This window comes from Schistocerca serialis, chromosome 1 (genome assembly GCF_023864345.2).
Source record: "Schistocerca serialis cubense isolate TAMUIC-IGC-003099 chromosome 1, iqSchSeri2.2, whole genome shotgun sequence".
Lineage (NCBI taxonomy): Eukaryota > Metazoa > Arthropoda > Insecta > Orthoptera > Acrididae > Schistocerca > Schistocerca serialis.
This window is the reverse complement of record NC_064638.1, coordinates 243928195-243943302: the sequence shown is the minus strand read 5'-3', so window position 1 is coordinate 243943302 and position 15108 is coordinate 243928195. Positions and strand designations below refer to the sequence as shown.

The 15108-nt window shown below is 40.9% G+C and overlaps 1 protein-coding gene across 1 annotated transcript in view; it reads left to right on the top strand.

Annotated features, from left to right (window-relative positions):
* The window catches only part of LOC126463715 (DNA-dependent protein kinase catalytic subunit-like), a 475012-nt gene that overhangs the window by 263307 nt on the left and 196597 nt on the right, over window positions 1-15108 (top strand). The window contains exons 30-31 of the mRNA XM_050096185.1: window positions 2498-2614; window positions 2717-2961. Coding sequence (XP_049952142.1) covers window positions 2498-2614; window positions 2717-2961 — 362 coding nt within the window. The remainder of the gene's footprint in view (window positions 1-2497; window positions 2615-2716; window positions 2962-15108) is intronic.

The window sequence follows — 15108 nt, the reverse complement described above, 5'->3', positions numbered from 1 at the left end:
AATGGTGAATCTTATTAATGAGAACAGGTTCCAATGTTTGAAGAATAAGTTAAGAGGTGGTATGCAATAATATGTATATATAGAAAGACATGAAAGTGTGAAATGCAGTGTATTCCATAGTAAATTTGTGTCAGTATTTGAAAGTATCTTTCCTAAAAAGTTTTTCAAAAAATCCATTAAAAAATTAAGCTATGAATATGAAATTCATGTAAGAGGAGAAGGGAAATCTGAACAGAGGCAAGAATAAGTCAAGATCTGATGTTTGTATTCTATACACATCCATAAATATACACCTCCTGACACAAATTAATACTGCAGACAATAAGATTAATAATATATGGGGTGTTATGAAATGGAAGACATGACAACCAATCAGTGTATGAGATACAATAACAATTAGACTAGATGACAATGTTTTGACTGATAATTCATAAATTGCAAGTATTTTTAATAATCACTTTCTAAATGGAGCAGTATTATATGGTTCAGTTGAAAAAGGAAGAGAATAAAAATGCTGTTCCACAAAACTTCAAGCAGATAGAAGTATCTCTAACATCCTTCTCTGAAATTAATAATATTATAAAAATTGTAAATAAAGCTCATGTTGTGCTCATGGAATCTCAAAACAGAATTCTGGAAAGTTGTTTGAACTAAAAAAAGAGTGAAGAGAGGGACATATGTAATGCATCATTGGAAGAGGGAATTTTTCCAGACAGATTAAAATATACATCTGTTAAATTTCATTATTAGAAAGCTGACAAGAAATACTTAAATAATAATATCCAATTTCCTTACAACATCTTTTTCCAAAATATTCAAACAAGTAATGTACACCACAGTACTCTTCACAACTAACCAGAAACAAACTTAGCATATCTCAGTTTGGATTCCAGAAAGCCTGCTCGATGGACAATGCTATTTATACACTCAGTTATCAAATAGTACAAGCCTTGAACCATAAAATATTGCCAGTTGGTATTTTTTGTTACCGTTTCAAGATGGATATTTGTGTAGATTTTGTTACTCTCGTGTAAAAACCCAAGTTTTATGAAATTGATGGCTTTACGTGCAGCTGGTTTGTATCATATTTAACAGAGTGCCAAATGTTATGCTGAATAAGTCAAACAGTATTAGAAGTGCAGAAAATTTTAGTGACTGTGAAAAATCTTAGTGATTCAGTTTTGGTCAATTTCTACTCCTCAACTTCCACTTAACATTCACCGAGCAGAATAGGTACTTTTTGTGGATGAACTAGTGTTATAACAAAACCCCTTAGAGAGAGAGCAACAGAAGAGATTATTAATGACGTGTTTAAAAGTACACTGGTGTGCAAAACTTAGGTACGAAAGCACCTTCTGCGTGAGGTGTCACTGCCAAGTAGCACAAAACTTGGACCATATGTAGAAAGAACTGCTACAGTATAGTACAAAAGGTAACTGAAAAGAGATACACAAATAGATGGATATAAATGACACCTTTATTCAAAGACAGTAATTATGCTGAAGTCACCGCAATTCAGGTAGAACATGGTTCTTAATAGGGTGTGAGATGTCCATGAATAATAATGCAGGCTCTGCAACATGCTACCATGCTGGACACGAGACTGTTAAGGAGTTCTTGTGGTATGGTGTTCCATTCCACAACCAGCACTGTTGACAACTACTGGATGGCCTTTGGTGCATGTGGACATACTGCAGTACATCTTCCCAAGGCTTCTCAAATGTGCTCAGGTCAGTCCATTCGCTGAATATCCTTTTGTTCCAGGAGCTCCTCCACTTGCACTGTCCGATGCACTAACACATTGTCATCCAGAAAAATGCAGTCAGAACCGAATGCATCCCAGAAAATGTGCACATGGGAAGGAGTGCAGGTTCACAATAATATTGACCAGTGAGTGTACCTTGCTCAAAGATTTAGAGGTCAATTCGCCAATGCAACATTATTCTTTCCCAGCCATACTACCTGGATCATCAAAAACAATTATGTTGGACAATGTTCCTCGGCACATTACATGTTCCCACCTCTTGCTATTTGAAGGTATATGCAGCATTCTCAAACATGATTCTGTGATTGTATTGGCTGCTGACTTTTGGATCCGCATTATGGGGTGGAGAATTGTAGGACTGGCCTTGATTAGCTCAAGCGTGCACAGCACACAGAAAGCAGCTACTCTGGTTGTAAACTACACATGAAATGTACGGGGAAGTATTTCAGTACTATACTCTCTATAGATTGCTCTTTGGCACAGTTGTGGAGTGCTTTGAATTATTGAGCAATCGAAGGGGAGGGCAACAGATTTTGATAGAGGTTTGTATGTCATGTCATTCAGCACTCATTATTTCCAACATTAAGATGGGCCACATTGTTTTACTGTTCTGCCACACACAAGTACAGCATCTTTTTCTACAAATTGTAGAGTTGAACTGATCATTATGTTTCTGTCTGGTTTTAGTAATTATTTATTTTTCAAAGACTGTTGATTTGTATCTTTTTTCAGTTGCTGAGAGCTATCAACAAAATCCAGCCTTCACTTTAACCAGTAGTTCATTATTTTCAACTAGAAGTAATGCTGCACCACAAAATACAAAATCAAGTTCTTCTGCAGCACTTCAAGGTCAGATATTTTTGCTAATAGAAGTCTATATTTGCATCCTTTTATGGAATGCTTACCTGATTTTAATTTCTCCATAATAACATCACTTCATTATTTATGCAGGGATTAGTGAACAAAATGTAAGTACTGACAAACTTAAGCGAAGATTTCTAAGAGATGAGAAGAAAATTGGCTATTACTTTGCGAAAAGAGAGGTAAGACGCACCATGAAGATAAAGGAACTCCAAGCAGAAAGGTCTAAAAAGGAAGCAACTGTATCTCTGTTTCGGAAATATCGGAAAGGAGACCTTCCAGACATTGAAATCCAATTTTCAGCATTTATTAAGCCTTTGCAGGCCTTAGCTAAGGTGAGAAGATGATTCTATGCTTCAGGCTATTTTTGTACTGTAATATGTGCTTCTTTGCTTTGTAATTTGTCTGCGTAAGTTTTGTTAAACTAAATAACAATAATATTAAAAGGACAGATTCCTACTGATCACATAGAAGAGGCACTGACTGTGCCTACACTGGAGAAAAAAGACTAGATATTATAAGCTGTTCAGCTAAATCTTTCATCAGACATAGACAAAGCGATTTTTGTTGGGGGGGGGGGGGGGGGTTAGGAGAGCGAGAGTACAGAAGTAATGTGGTGCTGCAGTGTCAGGTGCCTGTGTGAGTGCTGCGGAAGGCCGGGGGGGGGGGGGGGGGGGGCGCAGGCAGAAAGGACTATGCATGTGCTGTTGGGGGTAGAGCGCATGTACAAGACTGGAGTGGAAGCATGGAAGGGGATAGAGGCAGCTAAATGATATATTGCAAAGAGAGTTCCCATCTGGACAGTTCAGAAAAGCTGGTGTTGATGGGATGAATCCAGACATCACTGGTTGTGAAACTGTCATTTAAGACAAGCACATCATGTTGGGTGGCATGCTCAGCAACTGGGTGGTCAGTCCGTCTATTGGACACAGTTTGGTGGAGCCCTCTCATGTGCACAGACAGCTTGTTAGTTGTCATGCTTACATAGAATGTAGCACAGTGGTTGCTGTTAAGTTGGTAGGTCAGGTAGCTGTTTTCATAGGTGGCCTTGCCTTTGATGGAACAGGAGATTGTGCCAACCTCCATTTGTCACACACCAGGAGAGTAGCAAGTAACATAATTAGCTTTTTATGTGTGTTTTATAGCTTACTTCTGAAATTAGCAGTAGTAGGATGGGTTGTGTGTGTGTGTGTGTGTGGGGTGTGTGTGTGTGTGTGTGTGTGTGTGTGTGTGTGTGTGTGTGTGTGTGTGTGTACAGATTCAGGAGGAGCTGGCCACAGTTCAAAAAAGCTTAAGATATTAAGATAGTGTGGGCTGTGGTCAGCTGCTGCAAATTGCTGCCTCACAGTGTAGTGGCAGTGAGACTCTGGTGCATTGCATGTAACACTTCAGGTCTCACTTGTCCACCCTTAAGCTCTTCTTCTAAGGTACCACACAGCATACCTGACATAAGATCCACCTCCTATTGTATTGTATGTGTTGTCACTCGAGGTAGAGTGTCAGTGTGGGGACTTGCTGTCAGGTCTGGCCCATTCACACTGTGGGTAGGAGCAAATGACTGCTCCTTCAGCAGGCTCTACATCTACATCTACATCTACATCCATACTCCGCAAGCCACCTGACGGTGTGTGGCAGAGGGTACCTTGAGTACCTCTATCGGTTCTGAGTGGGCAAATACGAAGAGGTGTCTGCCGGTTATTGGTAGCTCTAGTACCAGGAGATTTATAGAGCCCATTAGGAAAACAGTGTCCAGTGTTGGAAAGGAGTCCAACATGGGCTCGGTGTATCCGCCATGTGAGACTCATCCAAGATGTGGAGAGACCCTGTCTGTGGGTATGAGTGGTGCAGGGTGCAGTAATCTGCATCTTGATGGCTCATGTAGGCACCAATGATGATTGTCACTTAGAGTCGGAGGCCATCTTTAGTAATACAGGCAGCTGGCTTCACTTGCTGGATACAAGCAGAGCTTACAATTTGGATTATTGTACCCTGTACTGATGGAAGTACCTTTATTTTGAAGCAAGTGGATAGTCTCAACAAGAGCCTCATTGATTCTGTGGTGCTCTTGGCTGCAGTTCTTTTGACCATTGTCAATTGCATTGGAGAATTGTAGGATTCCAGTTGATATGTCAGTGTGCATTACATGCAGAAAGCAGCTCATCAGGTTGCAGAGCACTTACAGAGTGTACATGGGGGTGTTTTTGTCTAGTTGATAGTGTGCGTATGCAAAGTAAAGACACTTTTACAATCAAAACTTTAACAGTAAATAGTCGAAGCATTCATAACAAAATTCCTGAATTTACTGGATTCCAGGAAGTTGTCACACTCAGATTAGCCTCTGAACTGAGGGATGAATGAAACCTGAAGTAGTCAACTCCAACATGTTTAGTGATGAGTGGAATGTACAGGCTGTATCAAACAGAATCATGATAATCATAACTATTATGTTGTTTGACACATGTGCATGAACAACCATAATACTGGAAAGAGCAAACTCTCGAGTTTTACACGGTTCCCGCTACATAGCAGCAGGGTATGTCAACTTCAGTTCTAGTAAAACTTGGTTTTGGAGCAGCAGTAAATGTTGTGTTTTATACGCTTTGCGCAGTGCGAGTCAGTAATAATGGTTCTGCATGACTTTCGTACTAGGTATGGTGTGGATTCTCCTACAGCACAGAGCATTAGACAATGGCATCAACAATTCCAAAATTTAGTGTGTCTTGTGCAGTTTCATGAGAAAAGGTGTATGATCCATTTCTCTTTGCTGAGAACACTGTTACTGGAAGCACATATCTCCATATTCTTGAGAACTTTCTTTTCCCACAGTTGGACACTGACTTGAACAATTTCATTTATCAACAGGATGGGGCCTGCCACACTGGCATCTGGAAGTGAGGGGATTTTTGAATCAAAGGATTACTGAACCATGGATCAGTCACACTGGACCAAATGGTTCAGCATTACATTACTGGCCACCAAGGTCACCAGACCTGACTGTATGTGATTATTTCTTGTGGTGGTTTATAAAAGACTCTATGTCCCTCTGTTACCAACAACTGTGAAGAACTGAGACATCGCATAACGGCAACTGTGGAACCTGTAACTCAAGACATGCTCGCTGCAGTTGCAAACAATTTGAATACCACATTGACGTATTCTGTGCATTTAAAGGGAGGCATATTGAACACCTATGAAAAGTATGAAAAAAACTTTGTGTCTCCCATTCATCAAAAAACAAAATTCATTGTATATGTTTATTGGTTTCAGAAATATAGATGTGCCAAATCGGATGATTCTTTTTGATACATGCTGTATATCAATTAGACAGATAAGATGCTCTAGGAGGTGTAGTGTTCATTGCAGCTGATAAAAATATTGTGTTTATTCAGGTCAAAACTGATTCTGGCGTTATCTGGACACGACAAAGGTGCATAACTCAACTCAGTAGCACAGAAATACCCAGTCATGCAATATTAGTTGGCGGTGACATGAGCCTACAGAGTATAGACTGGGATGTCTATGGAATCATTACAGGTGGTATAGACAAACAGCCTTCTGAAGTAGTTCAGAACATAACATGCCTGACCTTATTGACAATGACAGTATAGAGACAGGTATTAGTGATCATGATGTCATCTTGATGATGGTTACTAAAGATAAGAAATCCACCAAGAACGTAGAAAGAGTATTTGTGCTCGAAAGAGCTGATAAGCAGTTGTTAGCATCCTGCTTAGACTTTCATTGGACATCATTTCCCAGTATAGATGGACGATGAGGAATTATGGGCAAAATTTAAACTGATTGTTAATCACACCCTGGAGAAGTATGTGTTGAGTAAGCAAATTTATGGATGGGAAAGACCCACTATGGCTTGATAACAAAATTCGGAAAATACTAAGAAAGCAGACATGGTTGCACATTCTGTTCTAAAAAGAAAATGGAATTGTTGAAAAGCAAAAGTTAGTAGAAAATTGTGCGTCTATAAAAATATAATGAGCGAAGCATGCAACAACTTCCACTGTCACCCTTAGTAGGAGATCTCGCCGAGAACTTGAGAAAATCCTAGTCTTGCATAAAATTGCTAAGTAGTGTGATGGCTTCTGTCCAGTCACTCAGCTACCAATCTGGTGCAGCAATAGAAGATGGTAAAAGAAAAGCTTAAATTTAAGAAGTCAGTTTTGCAGGGGTACTATACAGAGATACTGCTGTTTGACCATTGTACTGACTCCCATATGGAGGGCATGGTAATAGGTGTATCTGGTGAAGAGAAGCAGCTGAAAGAATTGAAAACAGATAAGTTGGCAGGTCTGTGTGAAATCCCAATTCAGTTTTGCAGAGTGTATTCTATGGTATTATTGGCCCTTTATTAAATTTCCTTTGGGCAAAAATACTTCTGCCCATAGCTCAGCATGGATTTAGAATTGATTTTTCATATTTAACTTAGCTTGCCCTTTTCTCATATGATGTCCTGCGAACCATGAATGAAGGACAATGAGCAGATTCCATATTCCTAGATTTCCAGACAGTGTTTAACGTGGTACCCCACTGTAGTCTCTTAATGAAGATGTGGAATTACAGAATAGGTTCCCAGATATGCGAGTGGCTGGAGGACTTCTTAAGTAATAGATTCCAGTATGTTGTCCTTGATAGCATGCATTCATCAGAGATGAGGGTATTGTCAGGAGTGCCCCAGATAAGTGTGGTAGGACCAATCTTGTTCTCTTTATAGATAAACCATCTGACGGACAGAGCGAGGAGCAATATGCGACTGTGTGCTGTGGTATTGTCATTGAATGACTGTAAAAGGATATAGACTAACTTAGACAGAATTTGTGTGTGGTGTGATGAATGGCAGCTTGCTGTAAATGCTGAAAAAAAAATTAATACAGATGAGTAGGAAAAACTATCATGTAACATCAAATATAGTATAAATGATCTGTTGCTGGACAGTCATGTTTATGAAATGCAAAGCAATATGAAATGGAATGAACAGGTAAGGACAGTGGTAGAGAAGGTGAACACTTGACTTCAGTTTGTTGGGGAGAACTTTAGGACAGCACAGCTCTTCCATAAAGGAGACTGCATGCAGACATCCATTGCAACCCATTCTTGAGAACTTTTTTAGTGTTTGGGATCCCTACCAGTCTGGTTACAGAAACATGCCAAAGAATTAAGAAGCACGCTGCTAGATTTGCTACCGGTAGGTTCGATCAGTACACATTACAGAGGTAATTTGTGGACTCAAAAGGGAATCCATGGAGCTTAGACAACATCCTTAGAGTGAAACACTATTAAGAAAATTCAGAGAACTGGCATCTGAAACTGACTGCAGAACTATTCTTCTGCTGCTAGTATGCAGTCTGAGTGAGGACTGTGAATAGAAGGAAAGAGAAATTAGGACTTGTATGGAAGAGTATAGACAGTTGTCTTCCTCTCACTCCTTTTGCGAATGGAATGACTGGTATTGGTACAAGGTACTCTCTGCCTTGCACATACAGTGGCTTGTGTGGTATGTATGTAGATGTACATGCCAGTGTAGACAAAGATACCTGTGACAGGACTAGAGTAGGTGGTAGTGGGTGGATGTATGAGACAGGTGTTGCATCTAGATCTATTCCAGACATACGTGCCATGGGATGATCATTTGAGTGGTATAGACATGGACAAGGATATGGCAGGCATGGGTTGGATTGGCAGCAATATACCACTGTGAGAGGGGGAGGGGGGGGGGGGGGGAAGGAGGACAGTGGGAGAGATAATTCTCATCTCAGGGCACAAGGACAAATGGACAAATAGTCAAAACTTTAACGGAGGAGGTGTTTAGTTTTTCCAGTCCTGGGTGGTTCTGAATCTTGACTGGAGGAAGGAAAGGGGGGGGGGGGGTGCTTATTTTTATTTGTTGCTGGCCGGTGGGTATATTGGGGAAGGTAGGTGCCTGTAGAGACAGTGTGCAGGAGCTTCGTTTTTGTGTTCCTCGACCATGTCAGGAGGATAATTTTGTCCCTAAAGGCCTCAGCTACACCATCAACATAATTGGAGAGGGACTGCTTCTGATTGCAGATGCATTGACTGTGGGTAGCTAGGCTGAGTGGGAGGGACTTCACAGTGTGGAACAGATGACAGCTGTCAAAATAGAAATATTGTTAGTGCTTGATAGGTTTGATGTTGACAAAGGTACTGATGTAGCCATCCTCAAGGTGGAAGTTGATTTTGAGGAAGGGAGCTTGTTGGGCTGGGAGCACCAGGTGAAGCGAATGAGTGAGAATGTGTTGAGATTCTGGACAAATGTGATAGGGTGTCCATACCCTCAGTCCAGATCCAGATTGAAATGTCATCATTGAGTCTGAACCTAATAAGGGGTTGGGGTTCTGGTTGGTTAGGAAGGATTCCTACAGATGTCCTACGAATAATTTGACATAAGATGGTGGCATTTGGGTGCCCATTGCTTTAGCATAGATGTCTTCAAACAGGAAGTAATTGTGGGTGAGGATGTAGGTCATCCTGGTGACCTGGAAGGAGGTTTTAAGTTTGGAGTCAGTCAAGCATTGCAAACTTAGTGTTCAGTATCACCAAGGCTATGGGCATTAGTGATGTTAGTGTAGAGAGAGATGGCATTGATGGAGACGAGCACAGCAGTGGATGCTAAAGGAACAGTACTTGTGGAGAATCCACATTTGGTAGCGTATAATACCTAGCAGTCTTTTTTTCAGTGTGTCTGTGTGTCATTCAACATTTCCACTATGTGGTGAGTACCAATCTATCCTTTTCATATTGTTGTTATTTCATCTTGGATATTCCATTGTTTGATTTTGTTAAACTGATAGTGGTTGAAGTTGCCCAGATGTCATAAGTTAGAGGCGGCATTGTTATATTTAGTACCTGTCAAAATGTAGGCACATGTTTTGCAAATTTTGGTTTAAAATGTGGGACAATAAGACCTGATATTTTTAAGCAAAATCTGTCATATAAATTCTTGGTAGATTAAAACTATATGCCAGACTGAGACTCGAACTTGGGACCTTTGCCTTCCATGGATAAGTTCTCTACCGACTGAGATATCCAAGCATGACTCATAATCTGTTCTCACAGCTTTACTTCCACCAGTATCTAATCCCCTACCTTCCAGACTTCACAGAAGTTCTTCTGCATAGCTTGCAGGACTAGTAGTCCTGTAAGTAAGGATGCCATGGAGACATGGCTTAGTCACAGCCTACGGTATGTTTCCTGAATGAAACATTCAGTCTTCAATGGAGTGTGCGCTGATATGAAATTTCCTGGCAGATTACAACTGTGTGTCCGATCAAGACTCAAACTCTCGATCTTCGCGTTTGGTGGGCAAATGCTCTTCTAACTGAGTTACCCAAGCATGACCTGTACTCACAGCTTTACTTCCAACAGTATCTCATCCCCGACCTTCCAAACTTCACAGAAGTTCTTCCGTGAAATTTGGAGGATTATCACTCCTTTTCATATATGCACACATTTCAATGCAGAGTGAAAATTTCATTCTTGAAACATCACCCAGGCTGTAGCTGAGCAGTGTCTCCGCAATATCCTTCCTTCCAGGAGTGCTGGTCCTGCAAGTTTCGAAGGAGATCTTCAGTGAAATGTGGAAGGTAGGAGATGAGATACTGGTGGAAGTAAAGCTGTGAGGACAGGTTGTGTGTCATGCTTAGATAGCTGTCAGTAGGCTACTTGCTGACAAAAATCAAGGGTCCTTAAATCAAATCTCAGTTCAGCACACAGTTTTAATCGAACAGGAAGTTTCATATCAGTGTACACTCCACTGCAGAGTGAAAATTTTGTACCTAAGTTGGTTGAATGGGTTAGTGTCGAAGGCATTATACTCCAGGTCAGCGGACTTGTTTGAAGGACCACTCAATATTTTTGTGGCGAAAATAACATTTCAGTATTTGAAATAATAATTTTATTTATTTGATTTTAAAGATTTTCATATTAATACTAAATTGATTTTTGTTATGTGTATATTAGAGAAAAAGGCAGTAAAGGTTTATGATGACATATGAGTAGATATTATTTGAACTTTAATATAATTTTAATTTATACTTTCTGTGCCTTGTGAAAACTTCAGAAGTTAGGCCATGTGATTCATAGTTCTAATCTAGTGCTATGAACACAAAAATGGTAAATTCTTTTGCGTGTCAACAGGGATTCTAATTATCCCCAGTACAGTTAAATGACAAAGAATATTGAAGTTGATTTGATTTTCAAGGTACACTTGACACCCATGAGTGAAACAGTATATATCACATATATTTGTTGGTAGACTACTTCATAATTCCTTATGGTTGCAAGGATTACAAAAACATAAACAAAATGTGTTAAAATTTCCTAAGAGGTAGCTTTCTCTACTTCTTGTAACCCGCAGTTATCACATGTCAATATAAGAAAATATTGTCATCCAGTTAGTTTGTCTTTACAGAGAAATTAAAGTCTGAAACAAATGGCTGTCCATTACATTAACTACCATCCAGAATAATAACAGAGCAGTAATCTAAAACCAGACTCATTTATAAAGTCTTTTTCCAAGATGAAGTCATACATAGTCATATTCATCAGTTATTACCATGTTCATCTAATGCCTGCTAGGTAAATCTTCTTTTGTTCTTTATTCAAATAGTCCTTTTCTTTCTCATTGCGTTATATTCATATTTGACATGTAAAAATAAACCCATATTAGCACATTATACCAATTAGATAATATCTTATTTATTAACTGTACCTCTTGTTGTTTCATATATATTTTGTGACTGATAAGCAACATTCCAAAATAAGCCAAATGTCGCAGACAGCACTGAATGATTGGAGTCACTGTATATTACAAAAGTGCACTTTACATATTATGTGCAGAGAACATGTCTTCTGCCCCCAACATTTGCCACCTCTGTGGTATACCAATGTGTGTCACCTATTTCATTAAAATACATTGTTACTTGCCCTACACAGGTTCACAATCTTCTCATTAAAAATTATCAGTGTCTCTCCAGCTTGTGTTAATTACTTACACTTCTGTAAAATATATATCACAGTTTTAAATTCTGCCAGCTCAGAACAGTACTTGCTGAGAGCCCTCACCATCCACTATATATGTATTTCAATTTATTCTTGACCAGTTTCAGTTATTTAAAAATAGGTCTGAGATGCCAGTCACCTGTTAACTTTCAGGAGTGTAAATGCCATTTATCTAAGTTTTTCATGATATGCCAAAATATGCTTATTTTACATTCCACATTCTGCCATTGGTACATTAGGTATATTAATGTGTCTCCTATGAAAAGGCAAACAATGGGAACTCCAGGTTGGAATATCAACAATATAAGGAAAAGATAAATTTGTACTTGTCATAAAGATTACATGTTGAGTTGTAGACACATACAATGGAAAGTCATTTATGCATTAGCTTTTGGCCAAAGCCTTCGTCCGAAAATGAAACACACACACACACACACACACACACACACACACACACACACACACACACATTCATTCACATGAGCAAGCATACTTCATGCACACATGACCATCATCTCTGTCAGCTCAGACCGGAATGCAGTTGTCACGTGGAATGGAAGCAGTTATCTGGCAGTGTGAAACGACCAGACTGCCAACAGGAACAGTGCCAGGAGACTGTGGGATGGGGAGGTATGTTGGCAGTTGGTGGGTTTAATGTGGACAGAGGTGTCGACCGAGCCATCAGAGACAAGAGGGTCAACATCTAAGAAGATGGCACACTGAGTTGAGGAGTGCCATGTGAAGTGGTTGGGAAGGAATGAAGATAAGGTGTCTTGGCCCTGAGCCCATGTTATGAAGATCTCATCAATGAACTGAACCAGACTAGGGCTTCGACATTTTTGGAGGCTAGGAAAGTCTTTTCTAGATTTTCCATCATTAGGATGGCATAGTAAGGTGCCATGCTGATGCCCAGGGCTGTGCTGTGGATTTGTTTGTATACCTTCCCTTCAAAGGAGAAGTAGTTGTGAATTAGGATAAAGTTAGTAGCATGTATGAGGAATAAGCAGTGGGTTTAGAGTCTGAAGGACATTGTGAATGGTAATGTTCAGTTAGCAGTAAGACCATAGGCGTAAGGGATGTTAGTGTATACAAAAGTGGTGCCTATAGTTAAGATTAGGGATCCAGATGGTGAAGGATTGGGGATGGTGGAGATGGCCCTCACAAACTTGGTCCTGCAAAACTGCATTTCCATGGCACAGGCATCCCAGAATAACCTCTGCTCCTCCACAATATACTGCTGCTGCGCAATCCCTGTTACATACATCACGTTTCTCCAACTGAATCCCTTGCCCTTCAGCACCTGGGGAATCATTCCAGACACCACCTCCATAAGTTATACAATTTGCTGACACCACCTGCTGCTTCGGAGCACCACTATAACCCCTGTCCTACCCAAGTGTTCTGTGCCATCAACCCCTCATAGCATGCACACCATGCCCAGCTGACCTTTTCAATTTGCCGCAGCCACCAAAACTCCCTACAAACACTACACAAAATGCAGAGTCGAAACATTCCCATAACACTGTTGTTAACCTTTCCAACAAAACCCTCAGCCCCACGGAAGTTTCTGACCTATCCAAAGGCCACACCTTTAGCCCTAACACAAATTTAACTTTGTTGGACTTGGTAAAGACCTACTCTTCTCCCAATCTGTGCAATGCAAACATTCCTTGTCACCGATCCCTCAAACGAAAGCCAGCCTAATACCAACATTGAACTCTGCCTCTCCCAGTTCATACCACCATCCAACTATGATCCTCCTCACCTCCCACCAAACTACTTCCTGGAATTCCTTACCTCCAACTTGGCCTCACCATCCTGCCCTGTATCCCTTCCTGAGAACACCAACCTTTCAGCTGAAGAAAAGACAACCATACACAACATTAAAACAAATCCTGATGTAATCATCATACCTGCAGACTAAATTTCCACCTCCGTTGTTATAAATTGTAGTGACTACTTGGTGGAAGGCTACTGCTAATTATCTGACTACTCCACCTTTAGACTCTGCCAGAGTGATCCCATCCCAGAAGCCCCAACATAACCTTCAGTCCCTGCTTAAAGTCATATGTCCTTCCCAGAACCTTTCCCCTGAATCCATTTCCCTCCTCACCCTTATAATACCCCACACACCCAACTTTTACATGCTCCCCAAAATCCACAAACCCAACATTCCTGGATTCCCCATTGTAGCTAGTTATTGTGCCCCAATTGAAAGAATTTTGGCTCTCAATGGCCATCACCTCCAACCAATTGCTCATAATCTAGCCTCTCATGTCAAAAGTACTGAACATTTCTTTCAAACTCTCCATCATCCCCAGCCCTTTAGCTCCTGGATCCCTATTAATCACTGTTAACACCACTTCCCAATACACCAACATCCCTCATGCCCTCAGTCTGGGTCTTTCACTACTGAACATTACGTTCCCCAACATCCTTCAGACTCCAAACCCACTACCTCATTCCTCATACACCTTACTAACTTCATATTAACTCTCAACTACTTCTCCTTTGAAGGGATGGTACACAAACAAATTCACAGCACAGTCATGAGCCTTTGCAAGGCACCCTCCTGTGCCAACCTGTTTATGGCCCATCTAGAGGAGACCTTCCTAGCCTACCACATCACCAAAGCCCTAGTCTGGTTCAGCTTCATTGAGATCTTTCATGATCTGGGCTCACAGTCAAGACACCCTATCCTCAATCCTTCACACCCTCAACACCTTCTTTCCGTATGCTTCACCTGATCCTCCTCAATCCAGCATGCCACTTTCATGAAAGTTGACCACCTCTTTTGTGATGGCTCCATCCACACCTCTGACCACAATAAATCCACCAGTCACCAACAGTACCTGCATTTTGATGGCAGTCATCCCTTCCCCAATAAAAAATCCCTCCCGTACAGCCTGGCCACCTGGGGACAACATATTTGCAATGACAAGAACTCTCTTGTCCAGTATGCTGAGGGTCCCGCCAAGGCCTTAACAGATAGGCAATATCCCCATATCTAATCTGCAAACAGATCTCCCATGCCTTTTCCCCACACACCACCAATTTCCTCACTACCCCAAAAAACCAATTACAAACAAGTGCCCCTTTGTCACCCAATACCTCCCTGCACTGGAACGACTAAACCGTATCCTTTGTCAGCACTTTGATTATGTATCGTTATGCCCTGACATGAGGGACATCCTACCCTAGATCTTTCACCCCCCCCTAAAGTAGTGTTCTGTCACCCACTGAATCTCCATAACATCCCATTTCATCCTATGCCACTGGAAATCCCAGCCCCTTGGCACAGGGATCATATTCCTGTGGAAGACCCAAATTCAAGACCTGCCCAATCCACCTACCCAGCACTTCAGAGGCCAGGCTACCTGAGAAAGCAGCCATGTCATATACTAGCTCTGCTGCCATCGTTGCACAGCTTTTTATGTTGGTATGACTAC